The 25,850-nt window shown below is 41.6% G+C and overlaps 1 protein-coding gene across 3 annotated transcripts in view; it reads left to right on the plus strand.

Annotated features, from left to right (window-relative positions):
- ADCY8 (adenylate cyclase 8) overlaps positions 1–25,496 on the plus strand; it is a 183,106-nt gene extending 157,610 nt beyond the window's left edge. For all 3 annotated transcript variants that reach the window (XM_045008218.1, XM_045008219.1, XM_045008220.1), the window contains 5 exons: positions 11,676–11,834; positions 13,839–13,985; positions 20,382–20,474; positions 21,086–21,200; positions 24,950–25,496. In XM_045008218.1, the coding sequence (XP_044864153.1) occupies positions 11,676–11,834; positions 13,839–13,985; positions 20,382–20,474; positions 21,086–21,200; positions 24,950–25,437 (1,002 nt within the window). In that variant the 3' untranslated portion in view covers positions 25,438–25,496. The remainder of the gene's footprint in view (positions 1–11,675; positions 11,835–13,838; positions 13,986–20,381; positions 20,475–21,085; positions 21,201–24,949) is intronic.
- The last annotated feature ends 354 nt before the right edge of the window (positions 25,497–25,850 follow it).

Below are 25,850 nucleotides of genomic sequence, written 5' to 3' on the forward strand. Positions count from 1 at the left end.
AAATTCTCATGTTGGCATTTCCTAACATTTAAAGTGCTTGAGTTTGCAACCTTAATGTTCTTTCAATATAGTTTGTTTGTATGTAATTTCCCAGTTTAAAAAAAAAACAGAAATTCCACTACGTGGTATCATATTGACACTCATGTGGGGTAATCAGCAGGGCTGGAACCTTTAGATCCACCACAGAGATCTCTGCCGCTTGAGCTAATGGAGTAACTGATAGCATTGGGAGGTTGTCATCCTCTATGGGGACTTGCTCTAGAAGGGGATGAGAAGCACACTTTGCCAGTAGTATAATAAATACTTACTGAAAAATGGTGGGATTTAGGAAGCTTGGGTTCCATTCCAGGCTCTGTGGGGAGAGTGTTCTCTAATGGGGACAGATTCTTCTGCATATTTCCCCCAAGCTTTGACCCCTTCTGCTCCATCCTGTCTAACCTGGCCCTGTGCTAATTCACACTGCTGACACAAAGGCCCCCCCTGCCAATTTTCAAGACCCTGCTCCAAACATAGGCATGCATTAGAATTTTCAATAACGGTTGCCCACATTTTTTCAACATTGACAAAATGTATTTTTCCCTAGCCTCATTCTCAGAAATGGCTAAATGATTCTGGCTGAAATGTTCCCAAAACACCCTGATGCAGATACCTGGCATGAAAAATTTCAGTCAAAACAGCTATAGTTTGGCAAAGTTATAAGCAACTGAAAACAGGGTCTTATAATGGGCAACATCAGGCAACCTTAATAATATGCTGCATATAATATGCCACTGTGTCACCTTGTGTTCCTTGCGGTCTCCTAATTTCAGCTTCCACTCACCTCAGCAATATATTGAAAGCATGTAAAAGTCAAAGAAAGAGCCCAGCTCTCCAGAAATAGATATATAAAAATAAGGAAATCACTATGGAAACATGGAGATAATGGGGGTTTGCAAGAAAGGGGTTGAAATAATTGTAAATGCTTTTGTGTTGGGTTTTTTGTTTGTTTTTCAAATTACATAGTATTGAATGGTGTGGAGTAGAAAGAATGTCTTAGAAGTGGATGAAACAGAACATTAAAAGCACCTCAAAGAAGAACATAGAACAGATTCTTGTATTTATATATAAAATAAAAAACCTTTAAAGTGTAACAAAAAGCAAAAAATCCTCAAATATGCTAAATAAAAATCACGACAGTCTGATTCTTCATGCTGCTATTCCAGTATGATGTTGCAGCAAAGACACTGATTTCAGCATGCATTGGTGTAAAACTGGAGTGATATGATGAAGGAACCATGCTGTGAAATGCTGTGAAGTGATTGATTTAATATGTCCAAAGGGAGAAGATGAATGTAGGAAACACAGGTTCAGAAAATGAAAAGGATGTAGGATCAGGATTTTAGTAAGCCACATTTTGGAACACATGGCTTGGCAATCATGAGATAAGCTTAAAAAATATGAGATTTTAAAAATAGTAAATTCTGGGTTCTTTGGATTTGCCTCTGCTCTTGGAGCCTTTCGGGTTCATGTTTTCAAGCTTTTATCTGCAACCATGAGGCTAGAAACGTACTATTTTTTAAATGAAAGCTGAGATGCCAGATAATAACATGAATCCACCTGCTGGAAATTTGTGAAATGCACCACAGAGCACAAGGACTGGGAACACTGAGAATTTAGCCCTATACAAAAGCAGCCACTTGTGCATTTAATAATGTACCTGCCCAGTGCCCAGGCTGGTTCTACTGGAGGGTGAGCAGGAGGTCACCCTGAACACCAACTTCCAGGGGACACCATAATGGTGTGCTGCTTGGCCTAGGGCTGTTCCTGCCAAAACCATTGTATCCAATATCCTATATTGTCCTATGTTCCATGAAACCTGTTGAATTGCAACAGCATCTGAAATAGATGCCAGTTTTTTAAAGATAGGGATAAAGCAAACAGATTAGCAACTTTTAAGGGTAAGCATTCTGCAACTCTCCATATGAGCACGGAGTAGGAAATACAGCAGAATGTCACCCTGTGTGACATATAGCACTCAGCAGGGGAGGGATAGCTCAGTGGCTTGAGCATTAGCCTGCTAAACCCAGGGTTGTAAGCTCAACCCTTGAGGGGGCCACTTAGGGATCTGGGGCAAAAATCAATACTTGGTCCTGCTAGTGAAGACAGGGGGCTGGACTCAATGACCTTTCAAGGTCCCTTCTATTTCTAGGAGACTGGTGTATCTATTATTATAAAAGTTTAGACTGCAGAAGTAAATAATGCCTTTGGCTAAAGCTACCTACCAACAGTCTCTCATCCCTCTCCTCACTCAGCTATGGTAGAATAGGCTGAGGCATGCTGTTCTAGGAAGATTTATTAAACAGGAGATTCGTGTTAAAACAAATGTGAGTGTTTTCCATTTCAGAATTGTTAGCTGTCTGCCGTCCTTTATGCAGCTTCACAAACTTCATTTCAAGTCCATCCCTAATTTTGCACACACAGGCTTTTAAGTTGCTTTTTCTAGATACAGTCGAGACAGAGCAAGGCTGTCTAGTCACAGTGAGAGAATTTCCTAAAGAATCGCCGGTGCAGCCAATAAGTCTGGAAAAATCAGTCATGCTAAACCCCTAATTAAAAATAGTTCCCTTAGCAATATATGGTATCAACATAAATCAAATATTTCCATACCAGGAATCTAATTTAACACAAAACCAAGCATTCTTAGCCTGAAAATTATATTCTAAAAGCATTTGACTTACAGCAATATTTTGAAATGACATTTGTACCGGAAAGCTGTTCTGATATTTCAGGCAGTCCCAGTCTTATGGCTATTCTATACTGAAGTATTTATTTCATTCAAAAATCATGTAGCCCAAATTACATAGAACTAGAACATACCTTAAAAACACATCAAAAATAGAACAGCACGTACAAGTTCCCCTACAAGACAGAAATGTTTCTAGACAAAATCCATACAGGGAAATGCTTCCGGGGCCCTAGCTCTGTGGATAGCAGCTAAAGCATCTGTTAGACCTAATTTTACCTCTAACACTCTGCCTAAGCAGCTAAAGGGAGGCTTCAATAACTGCAGCCAGGGACCAAACAAGCCACAGCTGAATCAAGTCCCCCTGTTTCTCCACCCCAGATAGGCCTATCAAGAGTCCTTATAAAACTGGAGCCAATCACTCTCTCTGCTTGTTTTAGTTCAGAGATGGTTGCTTTAGGCCAGAGTTATTCCTTACTGTCAGTGGATTAATTTTACCCTATCTTTCCAGGTAGCTTTTCATGAGTACATTCAGCATTCCATAGATAGATAGATAGATAGATAGATAGGAAATTCCAAGCCAATAATTGATTCTCACTTAAAGTATACTGCAGTATGGCCAGAGTGCAAAATGTGACCAGAGCTCAGCATGCTTATCTTTTAACACAACGTATGGCACTTTAAGGTGTTATGAAATACACTGAAAAGAAAGGATTTTCACAAACTAGGGTGCTGGAAAGCTATATATTTAGGACCCACAACACTGGGGTAATATTTCAGTTCTGCAGAGCTCTGCATTCTGGCTGGTAGGACTGATTTGCCTAAGTAGCTATTTCTCAACCACAAAATAAACACGATTATCTCAGCTGCTCACCCTCTCTACCTTGTTACTCCATTGGTGCTACTCCTCTCCACTGAATTAATCCCAAGGGAGATTAAGCCCACATACTTTCAGTAAAGAGCATCTTGTAATTTAGTTATATTTATTTTAGAAGCTCTCCCTTTCCACCTGCTTGAGATTCATCAGTGCAGATGGAGGAGAATCCAGCATCCATCCTCAGACCTTTCAGCATCTGAATAACTCTGAATGTGGAGAGGGGTGAAAGCAGGAGAGAATTTGGGAAATGGAAAAGGATCTTAGGGGAAAGAGAGAAGAAGGAAAATTGAGGGAAGCTTTGAAATTCAATGGAATGTTAAAACTCCCTCTTGTCGTTGGAGTACAGGCTAACCCTTCTGGAGACTGATCCATCTCCCATTGAGTCTTTCCACTGAACTCAGTGTGAAGTGGCAGGTCTTGCAAGTGTAGTGAGAGGGGAGAAAGCACATTTGCAAGCACTCTGTCCTTGGAATTTCTTTAGTCCAGCATGCGATTATTTGCTCTTAGAGGAAGCACCCTTGAGAAATGTCCCTACTACACTCCCTCGTCCCCAAAATAAACTAAACTAGAAATACTGAGAAAACTGAGAGTTGAACCCATTAGCACCTTGTGCTTCCACCACACCATTGTGATTATATATGTATAGAGGCTGAATGGTATCTCCACTCCTAGGATTTGGGGCTTTTTGGCTTCCCATGCAATAGTCTAATTTCTTTACTCAATAATGAAGGTAGCCACATTTCTAGTAATCACATGGCAGCGCCAAAAAACCTGATTGGCAATGATGCAGCCCTTGGAACAATCCTTTCCCATTAACACCACAGTGGGGCCGTTCCATAGAACAGAGCAGACATTTTGTGCCTGGGAGGCATAGAAAAATTGTTCCAGCTGAAATAAGAGGGAATTTTAAATAGCGAAAATAAAATTATCCAGATTGGATTTTAGCCTGGAAATAAAGGCTATTTACTGATGTGCTGGACTGGGCTTGAAGAAGTCCTATGTTAAAATTCTCCCATTGTTAGTAATTTATTTTTCACAGGTGGTTTGGATACATATATCATTTCAAAGCTCTCATTCTAAACTACAAAATACAATTTTAATGAAATCTTCCATTATGTGTGTCATAGGTCTCACCCCCACTTAGAGCTGTTGGGTTCCAATATGGGGACCTGCATGAATCCTTCTTCTAAACTAAAATCCTAGTTTAGATCTGGTAAAGCTGCCACCACCCAATCAGGTACGTGGATTGGGACACAGTCCTTCCCCAAAATCCTTGGGGATCCCAAGAACCCCAAATCCATGGAGTTCTTACACCCAGGAGAAATAAACCATTCCCCCCTGCTTCCTCCCCCCTCCCTTTTCCTAGGAGAGATACCGGGATCCAGCTACAGAGGGATACCTCCCTCCTCTCCTTTCCCTGAGAATCCACCCAAGGAAAGACCAACCAAGTCCTTAATAGAAAAGAATTTATTAAAGAATTAAAAAGAAAGTCACTGTCTCTGTAACCAAGATGGAACAATATACAGGGTCTAAACTTATCAATCTCTGGAGAGAATTCCCCCTCCTTTCTTTCTCAGTAAAAGCAATAACAGTACAGAATTAAAGAAATTCTATAGCAAAACACAGAATTGCAAATACAGAAATAAAAGTATAAGAATACTAGTTCCTTGCTAATACTCACTAGCTTGAATAGAAGAATTTATTGCAGAAACCTGGGAGGACTTGATTAAGATGTCTGGACTCTCTTAATTCCCAAGAGAGACTCTCCAAGAAAACAAAGAACAGGGAAAAAAAAACTTCCCTCCACAGGGATTTGAAAATATCTTGTCCCTCATTGGTCCTCTGGTCAGGTGTCCACAGGTACTGCTTGTTAACCCTTTACAGGTAGACAAAAACCTTAACCCTTAACTAACTGTTTATGACAATGTGCAATGAGAAATATTCTGCAAATAACTAAATTTTTTAAATATTATAGAAGACAATTTCCCAACTCAAAAAGTGTTGCATCCAACCCCGGGGAATTCTTTATTAGTCCTCATGTTGACAGATAAAGAAGAACTGATCACAAATCTAAAAATTTGTGATAGCTTAGATACAAGTGATTATAACTAGATCATCCTTATAACATGCAAATAGCATAAAGTCCACAACAGTTTTATATACATATGATGCTTTAAAAGGGTCACTTTCACAAGGCTGAAAACAATTATGAGCCAAGTCATCTGGGAGGAAGAATTTAATTGGTAAAGATGTGAATAATAATTGGGAATTGTTTAAGAATACTTTGTTAGATGCCCCCAAAAGCACAATCTGACAATCAAGGAAGAAGGCTGTATTGGTTAAAATAACAACCTGGTTTAGAGCTATAAAAATAGACAAATAAATTAAATTAAACCAATGGAAGTTGATAGTAGTGAGTATAAATCAAAAGGTAGAACTTATAGAAAATTGATAAGAGAAGCAAAAGGGACCCACAGAGAAATGTACAGACAGCTCATTTAAGAACAATAAGAAGGATTTTTTATAACATATTAAGAAGGAAAAGAATCCTAACAATGGTATTTGTTCATTACTAGATGGAAATATTAGAATGATCAATAATAACGCAGAAAAGGCAGAAGAGTTCAATAAATATTTATGTTCTGTATTTGATAAAAACAGATGATGTAGTCATATCATGTGATAGTGCTCTTTCCATTCCACTAGTATCTCAGGAGGATGTTAAACATAAGCTACAAAAGTTACACATTTTTAAATCAGCAGGCCTGGGTAACTTGCATCTAAAAGATTTAAAAGAGCTGGCTAAGGAGCTCACTGGAGCGTTAATGTTGATTTTCAGTAAGTCTTGGAACACCAGGAAAGTTCCAGAAGACTGGAAGACAGCTAATGTGCCAATATTTAAAAAGAGTAAATAGAGTGAAGAGTCTGTGAGTCTGAAATTGATCCTGGGCAAGACAGATTAAGCAGATGTTTAGGAAAGAATTAAAGGAGGGAAATGTAATTAATGCCAATCAAGATGGGTTTATGGAAAATAGATCCTGTCAAACTAACTTGATATCTTTTTCTGAGGAGGTTACAAGTTTGGTTGATAAAGGTATCAATGTTGATGTAATAAACTTCAGTAAGACATTTGATTTGGTACCACATGATGTTATTGAAAAATTAGAATGATTTAAAGTGAACATGGCACACATTAAATGGATTAATAATTGGCTAACTGATAGGTCTCAACATGTAATTCTAAACAGGGAATCATCATTGAACAAGTATGTTCCTAACAGAGTCCCATGGGGCTCTGTTCTTGGCTTTATGCTATTTAACATGTTTACAAATGACCTGGAAGAAAACATAAAATCATCACAGATGAAGTTTGCAGATAACAAACAGTTTGGGGGACTGGTAAATAATGAAGAGGACAGGTCACTGATACAGAGCAATCTGGATCACTTGTTAAGCTGGGTGCAACCAAAAAATATGTATTTTAACATGGCTAAATGTAAATGTGTACATCTAGGAACAAAGAATGCAGGCCATTCTTATGGGATGGGGGACTCTATTAGGAACATACTTGTTCTAAATAAGATGTGTGGGTGATGATGGAATATCAGCTGAACATAAACTCCCAGTGTGATGCTGTGGCGAAAACATTTAATGTGATCCTTGGATGCATGAAGAGGGGATTCTCAGGTAAGAGAGGAGACGTTATTTTACCTCTGTATTTGACACTGGTGCCTCCACTTCTGGATCAGTGCGTCCAGTTCTGGTGCCCTGTGCCAGAGTACTGAAGTCCAAGAGATGGGTCAGCACTCTGATCACTGTAGGCTCAGTTAGTTTCCCCAGTGTCAGCAGATTGAGGAAATAGGGAGGAATTAGCTATTCAGATGGGGAGGCTGGATAACTGGAATTAATTAGTCCATACATTGACTAGCTTGGTAAAAGGCAGGAAGTGTTAGAGGGAGGGAAGATAGGGCCGACTGTGCCCAGATTAAAGGAGATCCGAAGGGAGAGAACTCTCTTTTCCTCAAGGGCCCTGATTAACAGGCACTGAAGGTCGTAGGGATTCTGGCTGTTGTGTTGCACTCTACAGGTGCTGATGGAGGGAACTGGAATAAATTATACTGAGTGGACACTAAAAGAAGAGAGTCTGAGCAGTTCATGGGGTTACCTGGGGATTACAATGGACGAGAAGCTGGATAGGAGTCAGCAGTGTACCCTCGTTGCCAAGAAGGCTAACGGCATATTGGGCTGTATTAGTAGGAGCATTGCCAGCAAATCGAGGGAAGTGATTGTTCCCTTCTATTCAGCACTGGTGAGGCCACACCTGGAGTATTGCATCCAGTTTTGGTCGCCCCGCCCCTGACTACAGAAGGGATGTGGACAAATTGGAGAGAGTCCAGCAGAGGGCAAAGAAAATTATTAGGGGGCTGTAGCAGGGTGGTCACCCTGCTCGGGCCCTGAAGGGGTTAAAAGCAGCCCTGGAGAGGGCTGCAGCAGGGAAATGGAGTGAGAACAGCTGTGAGAACCCAAGTGAGTCACTGACCACAGCTGTGGTCCTTATAAGAGGGCTGGGGCCAGAAGCTAAACAGAGACAGTCTCTCTCTGGCTGTTGAGAGGGATGGGCCTGGCTGATGGGAGCTGAGCAGGGTACCTAGACTGTAGCAGGGCTGGGGAAAGGCCAGAGGAGTTGGGGAGCTCTGGCCTGGAACCCCCCCTCCCCCGGCTGCAGGCCGTCCTAAAGGCTGGAAAAGGTACTGGGGTTGCAGAGGGCAGCCCAATGGTAGACAGCGGCAGCAAGTCCAAACCCTTCTTGCTGATGATGAGAGGCAGTTACTCTGCAGTCTGCCCCAATGAGCGGGGGCCAGATGGTGACTGACAGTAGCTAAAGTCTGAGGCGAGGTGGGGATAGGGGGTTGGTGGTTCCCTGGGGAGGGGAGACCCTGAGAGACTGCAGGGTACTGCAGGGGGCAGAACCCTGAGAGAAGGGGCACCGGGGTCCGTGAGAGAGACAGGGGCCAGTGGCAAGGTGAGACACCAGCCAGCAGAGGGCGCTGCGGAGGCTGGCGAGCTAATTCCCTGGACAAGAAGCAGGAGGCGCCGTGCTGGTGAGTCGTCATCCCGCCACAGGGGCTGGAGCAGATGACTTATGAGCAGAAACTGAGGGAACTGGGGTTATTTAGCCTGCAGAAGAGAAGAGTGAGAGGGGATTTGATAGCAGCCTTCAACTACCTGAAGGGGGGTTCCAAAGAGAATGGAGCTCGGCTGTTCTCAGTGGTGGCAGATGACAGAAGAAGGAGCAATGGTCTCAAGTTGCAGTGGGGGAGTTCTCGTTTGGATATTAGGAAACACTATTTCACTAGGAGGGTGGTGAAGCACTGGAATGGGTTACCTAGGGAGGTGGTGGAATCTCCATCCTTAGAGGTTTTTAAGGCCTGGCTTAACAAAGCCCTGACTGGGATGATTTAGTGGTATTGGTTCTGCTTTGAGCAGGGGATTGAACTAGATGACCTCCTGAGGTCTCTTCCAATCCTTATATTCTATTCTAATTTTCTACCAAGGACAGCAGTGGAGGGGAGGCCTTGCACCCCGTCACATACCCACAATTCAAGAAGGATGTTGATAAATTGGAGTGGGTTCAGGGAAGAGCCGCAAGCATGATGAAAGAATTAGAAACCATGCCTTGTAGTGACAAAATCAAGGAACTCAATCTATTTATTTTAACAAAGAGAAGATTAAGAGGTGACTTGATTATGACCTATACATTCCTATATAGGGAACAAATATTTGATAATGGGCTCTTCAGTCTAGTAGCGAAGGGTATAACATGATCCAATTCAGACTAGAAAGGTGTAAATTTTAAACAATGAGGTTAATTAACCATTGGAACAATTTACCAAGGATCAAGGTGAATTTTCCATCACTGTCCATTTTTAAATCAAAATTGGATGCTTATTCTAAAAGAAATGCTCTAGGAATTATTTTGGGGATGTTCCGTGGACTGTGTTACAATGGAAGTCAGACAAGATGATCAGAGTGGAACCTTCTGGGCTTGGAATCTATAAATCTGTTAATCTAAAGCCTCATGTAATTTCTCAGAATTCACCAGTGGATCTCATGACAAGTAAATGAGAGGTGATTTTAGGCCATTTTTTCCTGGTGACATAAAGGTAGATCAGGGTCTTATCTGCACCCTGTCTCATAACACAAGAGCAAGGAGGCATTCAATGAGATTGAAAGGTGAAAAAAATTGGTAAAAGGAAATAGTTTTACAGACTGTGCACCATTAGCCTGTGGAATTTATTGCCATGGATATAACAGAGATCAAGAGCTTAGCAGATTCATAGGGATGACAAGAGTTTTAGAAAATAATGCAAAATAAATACAAGTTTGGAATGAAATATAAACCTGCATGCTGCAGGGCTTAAACTCAGTTCTAGTTATGGGGAGTTAGGAAGAAATTTTCCCTCCAGTTAGGTTATCCCATAACTGTCCATGCAGGATTTCTCGCACCTTTCTCAGAAACATCTGTCACATGGCAGTGTGGTTGACAAGATACTGAACTGGATGGACCACTAGACTGCTACAATGTGACAATACCTAAATTCCTTATTTACCATTCTCCACCCATTCAGGATTATCCTCTAGACAAAGATACCAAGTGTCTTGTCTGGTCTGCTCTCAAAAATTTCTAGTGCTGGGATCTCAATAACTGTTGTTGGCAAATCATTTGATTGACTAATGCATCTCACAGTCAGAAAATGGGCCTATTTGCTCATTTGAAATAGTCCCATTCTAGTTGTTTGACTCTTACTCCTGGTTGTATCATCCCAAACTGCATCAGTCGTTCTTTGACATAGATCATAGAATCTCAGGGTTGGAAGGGACCTCAGGAGGTCATCTAGTCCAACCCCCTGCTCAAAGCAGGACCAAACCCAACTAAATCATGTTTGATGGCATCCATACACAGACACAGCCGCACTATTTCAGTACCTTTCCATAGTTCAATCAGTTACCGCTTCTGCACCTCTAGAAGGATTAAACTGCATTAGCTTCCTTCTGATCCATTAAAACTCTCTCATTGGATGTGATGCCTACAAAAATCTAAACAATGGTGAGGCAGCTGGTATCCTGAGATCACGGACGATCATGCTGACCACTATTGTCTCACTCTTCCTTGTGCTCCCCGCGTCTGTCTGCATCCACCCGTTGCCTCGTGTTCTAGGGATTCTTTTCCAGAGATCCTGTTTGTACATCACCTACTGCACTGGGGTCCTGGCCCATGACTGGGGCTACTAGGCACTATGGTTATACTAATAATCAATAGCAATATTGCAACCTTTGGAAGCAGAATGAAATCTGAATGGAACTACAGACTATTTATGTAGCTACAAGACAATCTATATCGGGGTAGGCAACCTATGGCATGCGTGCCGAAGGTGGCACACGAGCTGATTTTCAGTGGCACTCGCACTGCCCAGGTCCTGGACACCGGTCCGGGGGGCTCTGCATTTTAATTTAATTTTAAATGAAGTTTCTTAAACATTTTAAAAACCTTATTTACTTTACATACAATAATAGTTTAGTTATATATTATAGACTTATAGAAAGAGACCTTCTAAAAAGGTTAAAATGTATTACTGGCACTTGAAACCTCAAATGAGAGTGAATAAATGAAGACTCGGCACACCACTTCTGAAAGGTTGCAGACCCCTGATCTATATGCTTCCACTATCATATATAAGAACAAAAGCAAATGTCTGTTTGCCCTAGCAGCAGAAACAGCTCACTTCAGGCATCTCAAACTTGAAAGTCCTTCTTGAGCATTTTGGGCTTTTCATACTTCTGTTCACTGAGAAAAGAGTGCTTGTCCTTGAGAGGTAAAAAGATGAATATATTTTCTGATTTAGGAGCTGGAAGAATATGTTGTTAACCTAGCTATTTATTCTGTTACTTTATCTCATGTCTGACTCCATAATATCATTCTTTAAGTAATGCAAACGTGTTCTAGGGGGAAATAACTTATTGCGTGTCTGCGCTTATCTCATCAGACTTAATGTTTGCCTTTCTTCATAACTATAGCTTGAATACACAGCCCGCCTGGACTTTCTATGGCGTGTTCAAGCGAAAGAAGAAATCAACGAAATGAAGGAATTAAGGGAACACAATGAAAATATGCTACGAAATATTCTGCCAAGTCATGTTGCCCGTCACTTCCTGGAGAAGGATCGAGATAACGAAGTACGTATCAATTTGTTTCGGGAAGGGCAGCCAGCACATCCCTCAGCTCGCGCTGCTTCCCGCAGCCCCCATTGGCCTGGAGCGGTGAACCGCGGCCAGTGGGAGCCGCGATCGGCCGAACCTGCGGACGCAGCAGGTAAACAAACCAGCCCAGCCCGCCAGTGGATTTCCCTGAACAAGCAGCAGACCGGCTTTGAGAACCACTGTTCTAAAGAACAATGGAAATCAGGCTTCAGATTGGAGATATACAAGACCTTTGAACTGTGCATCACGAACCAAGGGTTCACAAATAGTTCTAGAATCAAGATACCAGCAATAAGCTATTTGCAGTACAATTAAATGGGTTCAGAATCCCACTTGTCAGACAGTACTTTTTTGAAAATAGATGTAACTAGCCAAAATAGGTCTGACAGGACAAGCCATCGTTTTTTCTAAAAGTTGTGCTTTAAAGTATCAGCTAGGAAAAATGACATCATCTTCAAAGGTTGCATGTCCAGGCACTTAAGAGTTTAACCTCTTGGGGAATTTCCTACTCTGTAAGAATTAAATTGCTAAGAAACCACAATGTTATTATGCACAATTGAAGGTTTGTGTGCATATGACAGAAGGAGAGCAAAAGCAACGTACTTTTTTTAGTGTGAAATAAACTCCAGTTCTGGCCCCTGCCATCTTCTGTCATTAATATATTATGGCTGCTGGGAGAGTGCATGCTCCATCCTACTGAACCATTGAGATATAACGTACATCCACACACATTCATATTCAGTGCTAAAATAATTTTCAAAAGAAGCATTGAAACCAGATGCCTGGTAGGTCAATGCTGATGCATTCAATACACTTGCAGTTGTATTTCAGCTGCCACCTCTGCTTTTTGCCAGGCAATTTCCTGGAGCGATTATACCTGGGGAGGATTTATGAATGAGCTGGCTGGCGTTAACATCTTGAAGATTACTGTACAATCAATCTTGTAATTCATGTCTGGCTATTAACTTAATTCTCCTGCTCTCAAAAAATGACTCCCCAGATGTGTACTGTAAGCACTTTCTCATGGACTTATTATTTCTATCTTGATGCTTCCTACCAAAAATAGAACAACGGAGCAAGGGAAGGCTCAGCTGAATGGTGTTATAGACAGCACTTGGGGAGAAAGTACATATGTGTATGTAGATACACTCATTCATTCACACACTGTCTCTTCTCCATAATTAGGGCCCCAGGCTTTACTCTGAGCACTGCAGCTGTGAAAGGGAGAGTTTGAACTTTGTTGTATGGTTCCCCTGTTCCTGCATCACAGATCCATCACAGATGAAGGAGTGGCTGGGTTAAGAAAGTCAGCTGTGTTCCAAAGAACTTGAAGTACTTTACAAACTTGAACAAATTAAGACTCACAGCACCCCTGGGTGGTTGTTCCCATTTTTATTGTCAGGTAAATTGCTGCACAGAGAGAAGAGATGTGCTGATGACTAAAGAGTGAGTCAGTAGAAGAGTCAAGAACAGAAATCAAGAACCCAGTTCTTACCATTAGACAACAGCACTATTGCCAATCCCAAGCTTTCAAAAAAATTTGAGTGGCTTAAAAATCATGAGATGTTCACAATAATTAATTTTGTTTGCTTTCTGGTGTTTAAGCCTTGCAGATACACATTTCCAACACTTCTCCGCAACCATGAGGGCTGAAAATGTTTTTCTTTTAAATTAAAGCTGAAATTCTTACATAATAACATGACTCAAGCTGATGGGGCTTTAAGAAAAGCACTAAATATTGCAAGAGCCTCATGATAAAATTACAAGTGTTGGCAACCCTCTTGGCAACCTCCTCCCAGAGAACTCAATAGTACCTACAAAATGCCATGTCCAGAGCTGTTCATTAAGCAAATGTTAAGTTGTTCTTAAAAAGATAGAGACATGGGTTGTGACATGCAGACAATGAATTTCCACAGACCTGTGCCACCTATGGGATAACCTTCCACTCCAACTTGTTTTTCTTCCCTATTGTTCCCTTAGGAGTTATATTCTCAGTCCTATGATGCTGTTGGCGTGATGTTTGCTTCCATCCCTGGGTTTGCTGATTTTTATTCTCAAACTGAAATGAATAACCAAGGAGTGGAATGTCTCCGTTTGCTGAATGAAATCATTGCAGACTTCGATGAGGTAATACCAGCTAATTGAGAAGGGGGCTTGGTGGACTTTAAATAATGAACACCCAGATCAGCGGGTCTGACATTTGATTAATCATATTTACTAAGTCCCTGCAATATTTGTGCCTGGTCTTTACTGTAATTGCTATTCAAGTTGTATCTTTTCTTCTACTGAAAGTGCCAAGCACTGATACTAATTACACCAGTAAGGTGAAGTTAAGACTGAAATTAGTTGAATGACTTGGATTTACACCTGTGTGATTGCAATCAGAATCTGTCCCAATACATCTAGATAATATAGATATAGACTCATACCTTGGCATTGATGGTTAAAGAGGATGAAGTTATCTGAACTAGTTTTGGGAAAGGAGTGGTCCAGATTTAGAAAGTAATGGCATTGTTTTGAAGGCAATGAATTTATGGACTCAAGGAATATGAAGGAAAAAATAGTGAACAGTGTCAAATCAAATGTCCAGATTCTTGAAAGAAGATGGTAAACGAGGGCTGGAGAGATGGCTGAGTTTTGATTGAGGATGCTGGCCTGGTCAGATAGGGAGGATACAAGTTTAGATATATTAAGCTGAACTAAGTTTCATAGTGATGCTAATAATCTGTGAGGAAAGGACTTAAAGTCAAGGGCTATATTTAGGTATCGTTTCCCCAGAAAGGACAACCAAGGTTGATTTCAGACTAGGCTCCAAGGGGGATAAGATAAACAAGGGAAGAGAAGCCAGCCTAGGACAAACCCCTAAGGTTTAATGGCAGAGAAGTAACCATTGCCAGTTTCAAGAGAGGAGCAGTTGGAGAGCAGGAAGCAAGTTGTCCAAGGCTATTACTAACTCTGCCAATCAATTAATAGGGATGTCAAGATAGATGGTGTCAAATTCTGTACTGCAGTCAGGAAGGATTAGAAGAGAAAAGGAACAAGGGCTAGACCTGAGAAGATCTTTGAGCAGAAGGACAGTTTAAGAACTGTGAAGCAGCTGGAAGCCATAGTGGAAACTACCAACAATAGAGACTGTCAACCTGGGGGATACAAACAAGTTTCAGTAGGTTGCGACCGCTCTGCCTTTCGCATATTGCTAAATGGCAGCAGTCCTTGATCCCAGCTAGATGGGAGCGAGGTCCTGGTTTCAGCGTGGAAAAGCCTGAGCACCGCGGATCCAGGGCATTGCTTTTGGAAAAGCAAATTAGAGAGCTCAGAAAAAAAAAAATCTGGATTTCCAGGATTTTGCTAAGAAAGAAGATTGGAGATCAGATGGAGAGAGGGTGGGGATGGACATAAACAAGGAGGAATCTTCAGAAAGGGTGGGAATGGTGGCAATCTTGAGACCACCAGGGAAGGTACCAAAGGACAGTAGATGGCGGTCTGTTGCTGTGACACTGAACTTGGAGTCAGGAGGAGATAAAGTGAGAGGGAATACAATCAAGGCTCACAGTGCTTTTCTATTGAAAGGATGGGGTCTCAAAGGGCACCAAAGGAAAAGGATGAGGGTGTGAGTGATAAGCACATGAATGGAGTAGAGGAGATACATTTCTCTAGGTTCTTATGTGCCCCCCAGCACCACGGTGTCTAAGTGCCTTAGAATTTTAAATGAATTTATCCTCATATTGCCCCTGTGCCAGAAGCGTTGTTATCCAAATTTTACAGGTGAGGAACTGAGGCACAAAGAGGCAAAACCAGGACCATCGCTTTCCTCTCCCAGGGTAGTGTGAGAGGGAGGCTGGTGGTGGGTACATCTTGGATTTTGACTGACTGGCAAATGCTGGGGTGAGGTAGTGATGGTCAGGGAGGAATAAGGAGGCACAATCTGAGGTCCCTATGGTTTGAGCATTGGCCTGCTGAACCCAGGGTTGTAAGTTCAATCCTTGAGTGGGCCATTTAGGGATCTTGGGCAAAATCAGTACTTGGTCCTGCTAGTGAAGGCAGGGGGCTGGACTCAATTACCTTTCAGGGTCCCTTCCAGCTCTATGACCTAGGTATATCTTCATAATTACCTTTCAAATATCATGGCTACTTATCTATGCTACCTGCTAGGCTTCTGCATAGCTGTCCTTACAGATATAAATATCTGATTTTATACCTAAGCTCCCACCCAGTTGTCACCATATTTCTTGATTAACGGTTTTGTTTTTCTTTGTAGATCTGATTTCTAATTTTATGCCTCAAAGATAATGCAAAGTTTATGCTATGAATTAATTTTAAGAAGTCCTGTCATGCATGTGAGTGCAATCTTGGCAGAATAATCATATTGCTGTAGCTGTGATCACTAAAGACATCTCTTTCACCAAGAAAATGAACTGCTACTCTGAAAGAAAATGAATGTTATCTCACATTCAAGTCCCTAACACCTACTCTCTGATTAATAAAGAGCCTATTGAGGAACTATGTTAAGTCTCAGACATCTTTAGCTGTATAATAGGTTTTGGTGTGGATATTAAATGAAATAATGTGATCCCTTGCTAGCTGCTAACCAACTTCTAGTGTGGAGATGCAGTTTGCTTACTCCAGCTAGACTCTGGTCTGCAGCTCAGCTGTTTGAAAGGAAGCAAATAAGAGAGAATAACTGAAAAGAGTTAATGATCATGCACAGGAAAGAAGGAAAGGCTGAGAAGCATGAACAAAATGTACTGTAAAGAGACAGAGAAGTCATTAAGCTTCCCATTTTCAGCTGTGCAACATCCCCTAGCTGAAAGTCTGCTGGTAACATTTTCTTGCAAATATTGACTTAAGGACAAGGTGGAGGGGACCCACCCTTGGTGTGCATGATGCTTCCTTGCCAATATTTCACCCTACTCCTTATTTGCAGACCTGTGAGCAAATCTGGATGCACAGCTTGGGAGCAGCCCTGTTAGTGTTGGGAAAATGCTGCTTTTCAGCAATACATATACAAAGATTGTGAAAAACTATTGCTTTACTCAGCAGCTGTTAAGGGCTAGAAGGGTGATTATGAAAAATGGTGACATCTTAGTCAACGTTTCTGCAGCCTGCATGTATTTGGAGTCAGAGCTGCTGACTTCAGTGACCAACATCCATTGTGACTGTTTATTATTCCTGTTTGCTCCAGTCAGCTGAGAGAGAGTGAGATGGATTGTTTCCTGTTAAAGATTCTGCAACTGGAATGTAGTTGTCATTGGTGATGGCATGTGAGCCGGAACAAATCCAGTTTGCCTGCCAGAGCCTAGACTGAGTTTGCAGATCTGGCAGGTGGAGGGGACCAAAGTAATTATGGAGTCACTGAATGATAACAAACCATTCTTTATTCAGTTTGAGATCAGGGCTCAGATTTGCACCTACCTGGGCAGAGGACCTTTTCTGTTGATATTCCTTCCCCACCCAGTTGAGTTTGAGAGCTGCATAAAGGAACATACTGTGCTGAACCATTTGGTTTATATGTTGATGGGACAATATAATTATCTTCTCTCCTTGACACACAGATATGGTGTCTTCTAAATGTCCTTCTGCATCATTCTCTTTGGTATGCCTTCTGTGGCAGGAGCAGCATGAAGGAAGGGAGGTTAGAGCACTAGTGGTGAAAATCCTGTTCTGGATTCACCCAATTGCTGCATGTACACTTTTAAGTCATGTGCTGTGGCTGTGATGTAAACCACCTCTTTCACCACCATAGCAGTCTGCAAATAAGGAGGAGTGGTGTGCATCAGGAGAACTCTTCTGGGTGTAGTCAGCCTGAGGAAACAAATGTGTCTATGCTCAAAAACTGATATGAGTGTTGATTGCTCTATAATTTGGTGAACAGGACTGCTACTATCTGGTCTTCTGTCTTCACAGTAGTAGATCTATGTTGAGGATAGAAAAACAAACAGAAGACTTCTCTGGCTGAATTTCAGCCATTTTGGGGAGAAAGTACATATGTGTATTTTGTGCTTCCTGTGCTGTACGCTACCTCAGAGAGTCACAATCCCACCCCTCTTTGCCCTTTGTCCTGGGGAGAAATAACCTACATTGTGAGGATGAATTCAAGACTGCCCACTCCCTAACCCTCTCCTCCCACTCCCCACATTCCCACACAGGAGAGGGAAGCACCAGCCTCATGGAGCCCTGCTTTCCTTGTGTGCTTAAAGCAGCAGTCCAAAGGGGACTCACATGGTTGTAGAGGCAGGTGTCTAACTGCCTCTTATATCCTGGTACAGACACATAAGGCCAAGCCATAGTCTGGCCACAAATTTATGTATTTGGGGGCATGTGACTCTGGAACTTATTTTCCCAAAAGCTCCAAAAGTCTGACCTTCAGAACCTGCTGTAAGGCCTGTCTAGTTATCCAGGCCTCTCTCTGATGCACAAGCCGGGAGGTGATGACTTCTGGACTGGCATGGGGAGTCTTTCAGTGTGACAACGTGTCATTTGAGAATGCAGTTATACGTGATTTTCTATTCTGTAGACGTGCTCAGAGGCACTGACAGGCACATTTACTATATGGACACTGTGCTGCCTTTTTATAGCACCATATATGTGAATATTATTATAATTATTCAATGCATCCTAGAAGGCACAACCAAGGCCAAGCCCTGTGTTTTGTATGCTGTACAGAAGCACACATAGACACTGTCCCTGCCCTGAAAATTGCAGATCTAAGGCAATTTTTTTTCCGATATCTCATTTTCTATCTAATCAGTTTAATCTAAGGTGGTTACCACTTTAGTGGTGTCTTGGTGCTGCTATTACTTGTTTTGGTATTTTAATAAGGGCTTTCTACTTCACGGATCATTTTTCCTTTCTCTTTACATTGCAGTGATTTAAGCCGTGTTTATGATATCAGTCTTTTGCCATAGCCGTCACTATGCTGTCACAACTATAAATTATGATTTAACTGCAGAATCACATTTTCACACTTCACTGATTAAATTGTACTTGCATAATATGCCCAGATGCATGCAACTGGGTAATATTGCGTGTGTACACTTGAGAACCAATCTTGCATTTTTTTGCATGATCAATGACATCCCCCTGATCTTGGATATGTGAAGAATGTGGGATCAAGTCCTTAATTAGTTTTTGGGCTCAAGGTAGGTTTAGTGTTAGAAAATGTGCCCTAAATTGCCCAGGCAAATTAGCGAACACAGGAAAGGGGGAAAAACCAGAACTGAGTCAATTTGAATATTTTCCCACAATATTAAAATCCATCTTTGTAAGATGCCACAGAGCAGGAAATGAAAAAGAAAGCATTGTTTTAAACATGGAAGGAAGCAGCTGATAAAAAGGCTAAAGCTGAAATATAAGGGTATTTAAAATAATAGAAGACAAAAAAGAAGATAGCTTGAGATATTCTCTGTAAATGATCTAAGAGCCAATGGCTTCTTTGCGCCTGAAAAGAGCATGGTTCAGATATTTGTCATGCTTTTTAAATTACTGTGTTGCTCACTGCAGTTTACAAAAACACTTCGGAAGCTGAAAATGAAATCTGTTTCTTTACCAAAATTGTTTTCCCCCAACGCCTGTTCACACTGATCTGTTGCCATCAGATTGCTCATGAAGGCTGTGTTACAAGCAGTGATTCCTTTCTTTAAGAGAGCATTGAAGCTTCTGGCTTTTGGGCAAGGAAAGGCATATAAATGACTTTGCAAGCAGATAGAAGAAAATAAAAGTAGGTCAGGTGTTGGCCTTTCCATGGTTGGAAGGGCATATGGGTTTACATTCCCTGCACAGGTGGCACCATTCCATTAGAGACAGGTGGTGTGATTTCCATAAATAATGTTTCCAAGACCCCAGATTCTTGACTTACATACAATGGAGTTAGTATGATGGGAGGTCATCTGTGATAAGCCTATGGTATGCATCTTGCTTTGAATAAAGTAATCCCTTTAGCTTTTAATCAATGGGAACCTCAGAAGCATGAATTGGAAGAACTTTGCATAGTGATATATAGTATAAGGGTGTTAATGTTTTGCCTAATAAGAGAGAACTCCCCTCTAGGATTTAAGGAGATTTTGTAACGTTTTGGGTGCTGGTTGGTTTTTTTTTTCCAGTTTGTTTATGCTCAATTTGTGTGTATGTGTGTGTATACATGTATGTGTATCTGTGTGTGTGTGTTTTGTGTGATGGAACTGCAGCAATTGCCTGAATTTAAATTGGACTTGAGTGTGTGTATGTTGTACTATCCATAATACGATGTGCCAAGCAGCCCTGCAGGGCACAGCAGGGTTTAACTGAATGTATTTTGTGAGTACCTAGCTTGGAAACATCAAAAGCTTTAAGCTCATTGTACAAAGAAGTTCAAGCGAACTGTGTGCCATTGTCAATTACACAAGATGCTCTACCAAATTAGATCTTCCTTACAATGAACTGTGAGAATAATTATTAGTTTAGGTCTTTGTACTTGTACAATTTAACTCTACAGCATTTGGCATCAGGTACTATAGAAGTAACAGCCTTTTGTCTCATTTGCATTAGTTACTAGGTGAAGAAAGATTTCAAGATATTGAAAAAATTAAAACCATTGGCAGCACATACATGGCTGTATCAGGATTATCACCTGAAAAACAGGTAAGAGGCTAATTCAATCTTTTTAAATCAAGCAGAGATGTCAATGTGATGCTCTTAATCCATTCCTGCAAAGTAAAGGATATTGGCGTCATTTTTAGATGCTCACAGGGAGATATTTACTAGAAGAAAATAGAGATTTGGAACTTCTAGCGAATGAAAATCACAATTGTTTTCAAAGAATTCTCTCGCCTTCTCTTTTCTTCTTTCACTCTCAATGCTGTTTCTCCCCTTATTCCCCTGATTCCCATTCTCGTTACTTTTCCTCCTAAGCCAAGTTGTGTTTCTCTTTCCTCACCCCCTCAGCTTTAACTTTATCCCCTGAAGTCCCACCTCCTGCTTATTCCCATTATTACCCATCAAATTCCTGATCTCAAGCAAAGCATTTACAGTATTTCACAGCAAGGCATCTCTGTACTGAAATGTGTAAGCAGTGCACCATAAATGGAATGTATTACCTTTCCATTAACAGTGAACCACTTCACTGAGATTTAATAGGGTATGATGAGACTGCTCTTATGAATTATGATTTCACATACTTAGCTCTGGGGAGATAGTTGTTTTATAGCAAATGCAAAACACACATAATGTATTCCATTTTAATTCACTCTTAGCAATGTGAAGACAAATGGGGACATTTGTGTGCTCTGGCTGACTTCTCCATAGCTTTGAATGAAAGTATACAGGAGATCAACAAGCATTCGTTCAACAACTTTGAACTCCGCATCGGTAAGTACAGTGCAAGCATTTGAAATAAAGTGGGTTGTTTATACATAAGAACATAGGAATGACCATACTGGGTCAGACCAGTGGTCCATCTAGACCAGTATCCTTTCTTCTGACAGTGGCCAGTGCCTGGTGCTTAAGAGGGAATGCAGAGAACAAGGCAATTATTCAGTGATCCATCTCCTGTCATCCAGTCCCAGCTTCTGGCCGTCAGAGGTTTAGGGACACCCAGAGCATGGGGTTGTATCCTGACCATCTTGGGTAATAGCTATTAATGGACCTATCTTCATGAACTCATCTAATTCTTTTTTGAACCCAGTTATACGTTTGGCAATGAGTTCCACAGGTTACTTGTGCACTGGGTGAAAAAGTGCTTTCTTATGTTTGATTTAAACCTGCTGCCTATTATGACCTGCAAGGACATTGTATATTGATCACGTGGATGTACAGAATTTCAATACCACCAGCTATTTTGTCTTCTGTGGTCAGATTGACTTCAGTTAAGAGCAGCAGATAGAAATCCAACCTTCTGGCTCCCAAAATACAGGCTCCTACTACTTAGCCTAAAAGAGAATCTTCTGGTTCTCTTTTTATAACGCTTATAATCTCTTGTTCAAGCTACTGTACTAATGGATGATAGCATTCTGTACACTCTCGCATGAATCTGACAGAGATGCATCATTGTGTGATGGTCTGAGCATTAGAAGGGGATCCAGGAGCAACTATAGCTCATCGTGGATCTGATACTGACTCACCTTGTCTTTTTTCATTTAATCTCCCTGCCTCAGCTGCTTCTCTTGTAAAATAGAAATGAGAGCTTATTCTAAGTACGGTAACATGTTTTTTGGCTTTTCACAAAAATCTAATTCCAGTTCTGACCAGACCTGTAGGATCACCAGTGGTTTTGAATTGCTGCCATGGGGAACCTGGCATCCTGGATGAAACGGTTAGGATGGGACACAAAAGTGATAAGCTGTATGAATTGGATACAGCAGTAACATGCCTGTACCTGACAGTCATTATAGGAGACTGCATTACTGGATAAGCCCAAAACATACCCAGCAGAACTGTGGTTCCTTAGAGGTGGCCTTTCCACATCAAGGTTCAGCTATACAGATCAGGCAATGTGGGGAGGATTGCATTGTCATTGTCTGTATATAGAATCATAGGATATCAGAGTTGGAAGGGACCTCAGGAGGTCATCTAGTCCAACCCCCTGCTCAAAGCAGGACCAATCCCCAACTAAATCATCCCAGCCAGGGCTTTGTCAAGACTAACCTTAAAAACCTCTAAGGAAGGAGATTCCACCTCCTCCCTAGGTAACCCATTCCAGTGCTCCACCACCCTCCTAGTGAAAAAGTTTTTCCTAATATCCAACCTAAACCTCCCCCACTGCAACTTGAGACCATTGCTCCTTGTTCTGTCAATCAGGTACCACTGAGAACAGCCTAGATCCATCCTCTTTGGAACCTCCTTTCAGGTAGTTGAAAGCAGCTATCAAATCCTCCCTCAGTATTCTCTTCTGCAGACTAAACAATCCCAGTTCCCTCAGCCTCTCCTCATAAGTTATGTGCTCCAGCCCTCTAATCATTATTGTTGCCTTCCGCTGGACTCTTTCCAATTTTCCACATCCTTCTTGTAGTTTGGGGCCCAAAACTGGACACAGTACTCCAGATGAGGCCTCACCAGTGCAGAGTAGAGGGGAATGATCACGTCCCTCGATCTGCTGGCAATGCCCCTATGTATACAGCCCAAAATGCTGTTAGCCTTCTTGGCAACCAGGGCACGCTGTTGACTCATATCCAGCTTCTCGTCCATGCTAATCCCTAGGTCCTTTTCTGCATAACTGTTTCCTAGCCATTCGGTCCCTAGTCTGTAGCAGTGAATGGGATTCTTCCGTCCTAAGTGCAGGACTCTGCACTTGTCCTTGTTGAACCTCAACAGATTTCCTTTGGCCCAATCCTCTAATTTGTCTAGATCCCTCTATATCCTATCTTTACCCTCCAGCATATCTACCAGTCCTCCTAGTTTAGTGTCACCTGCAAACTTGCTGAGGGTGCAGTCCACGCCATCCTCCAGATCATTAATGAAGATATAGAACAAAACCGGCCCCAGAACTGACCCTTGGGGCACTCCGCTTGATACCAGCTGCCAACTAGACACGGAGCCATTGATCACTACCCATTGAGCCCGATGATCTAGCCATCTTTCTATCCACCTTATAGTCCATTAATCCAGTCCATACTACTTTAACTTACTGGCAAGAATACTGTGGGAGACCATATCAAAAGCTTTGCTAAAGTCAAGGAATAACACGTCCACTGCTTTCCCCTCATCCACAGAGCCAGTTATCTCATCATAGAAGACAATTAGGTTAGTCAGGCATGACTTGCCCTTGGTGAATCCATGCTGACTGTTCCTGATCACTTTCATCTCCTCTAAATGCTTCAGAATTGATTCCTTGAGGACCTGCTCCATGATTTTTCCAGGGACCGAGGTGAGACTGACTGGCCTGTAGTTCCCCAGATCCTCCTCCTTCCCTTTTTTAAAGATGGGCAATACATTAGTCTTTTTCCAGTCATCCAGGACCTCCCACAATCGCCATGAGTTTTCAGAGATAATGGCCAATGGCTCTGCAATCACATCCGCTAACTCCTTTAGCACCCTCGGATGCAGCGCATCCGGCCCCATGGACTTCTGCTCATCCAGCTTTTCTAAATAGTCCCAAACCACTTCTTTCTCCACAGAGGGCTGGTCATCTCCTCCCTATGCTGTGCTGCCCAGTGCAGCAGTCTGGGAGCTGACCTTGTTCGTGAAGACAGAGGCAAAAAAAGCATTGAGTACATTAGCTTTTTCCACATCCTCTATCACTAGGTTGCTTCCCTCATTCAGTAAGGGGCCCACACTTTCCTTGACTTTCTTCTTGTTGCTAACATTCCCGAAGAAACCCTTCTTGTTACTCTCTTGCTAGCTGCAACTCCAAGTGTGATTTGGCCTTCCTGATTTCACTCCTGCATGCCTGAGCAACATTTTTATACTCGCTGGTCATTTGTCCAGTCTTCCACTTCTTGTAAGCTTCTTTTTTGTGTTTAAGATCAGCAAGGATCAGCTGGTCGCGTGCCATATTTACTATTTTTTCTACAGCAATTTCTCTCCAGAGCTGTGTATCTATCACCTTTCACTGGTACTGAATTTACTTTTAAAATAGGCATATTGACCCTTTTAATCTTACAGCATTACCCCTTGTCTTAAATTTACTAGTAATGCTTGCAGGACAATTTTAGCTTTCCCAAAATAATGCTAAGCCACTAAGGAAAAATAACATTTTTAAGCAATTGCATCATGATGTTGTGATGTCTTTTCGTGGGAAGTAACAATATGATGCTGTCACATCCTGATAGCATAATACTAACAAGTTTGTCTTGCAGGACAAACTCCCAAAAGATGGCAAACCTACTTGGAACAAAGGCTAATCCTGAGTCCTTGTACAGTACCAAGTTTATTGGTGTCAAGGTGATGCATAGTTCACAGATATTCACATCATACAGTGATAGCTACCATATACAATCAATATCCAGATAGAAGTTCCAATGTTTTATGTCCTTATTTCTCTTTATTTCCACACTTTTCCTAAAACTCAGAGAAGAATGTGTCTGAAGCAAACTTCTAAAGCATAATTGCAAACTTGGTATTTCAAACGTTCTTGCCTGATTGTCTAATTATGTTTCCTCTTGATTTTATTTTGTTTGTAGGTATTAGCCATGGCTCTGTTGTAGCAGGAGTTATCGGTGCTAAGAAACCCCAGTATGATATCTGGGGCAAAACAGTTAACTTAGCTAGTCGAATGGACAGCACGGGTGTAAGCGGCAGAATACAAGTGCCTGAAGAAACGTATCTGATCCTGAAGGACAAGGGATTTGCTTTCGACTATCGAGGAGAGATTTACGTCAAAGGTATCAGCGAACAGGAAGGAAAAATCAAAACATATTTTCTTCTAGGAAGAGTACAACCAAATCCTTTAATCTTACAACCAAGAAAACTGACTGGACAGTATTCCTTAGCGGCTGTTGTATTAGGACTTGTACAGTCTCTTAACAGGCAAAAACAGAAGCAAATCCTTAATGAGAACAATAACTCTGGCATCATAAAGGGACATTATAACCGGCGGACTTTGCTATCTTCCAGTGGACCAGAGGCAGTGGCCCAAGCAGAGGCCTCTGACAAAACTGAATTGCCATAATAAACATTTTGTTTGTGTTCTTTTTTTTAATTTCTTTTATATATAAAATAAATATACAAATAAAAAGGGTTTAATTTTTTTTAGAAAAAGTGTGATTTTTTTTTCCTTTTGGTACAACGTTCATGCGAAACTAAGTCACCAGCGGTTTCAGGAATTAATAATGGAATGAGAGACGTCTAGTCATTATTTAGTCTTAGTTATCCATTGTCCTATCATAGTAAGCTAGAAGCCCAGTCTAAGATCAGGGTCCCATCATGCTAGTCATCGCACAAGCCCCTGATAAAAGAGAATCCTGGCCAGGAAGAGTTTAGAATCTAAAGAGAACTAATAGACCAAATGGGAGAGAACTAAGGCACAGAGAGGTCATGTGACTTGCCCAAGGTCACATAGGAAGCCTGTGGCATGGCCAGGAA

This window comes from Mauremys mutica, chromosome 2 (assembly GCF_020497125.1).
Source record: "Mauremys mutica isolate MM-2020 ecotype Southern chromosome 2, ASM2049712v1, whole genome shotgun sequence".
NCBI lineage: Eukaryota > Metazoa > Chordata > Testudines > Geoemydidae > Mauremys > Mauremys mutica.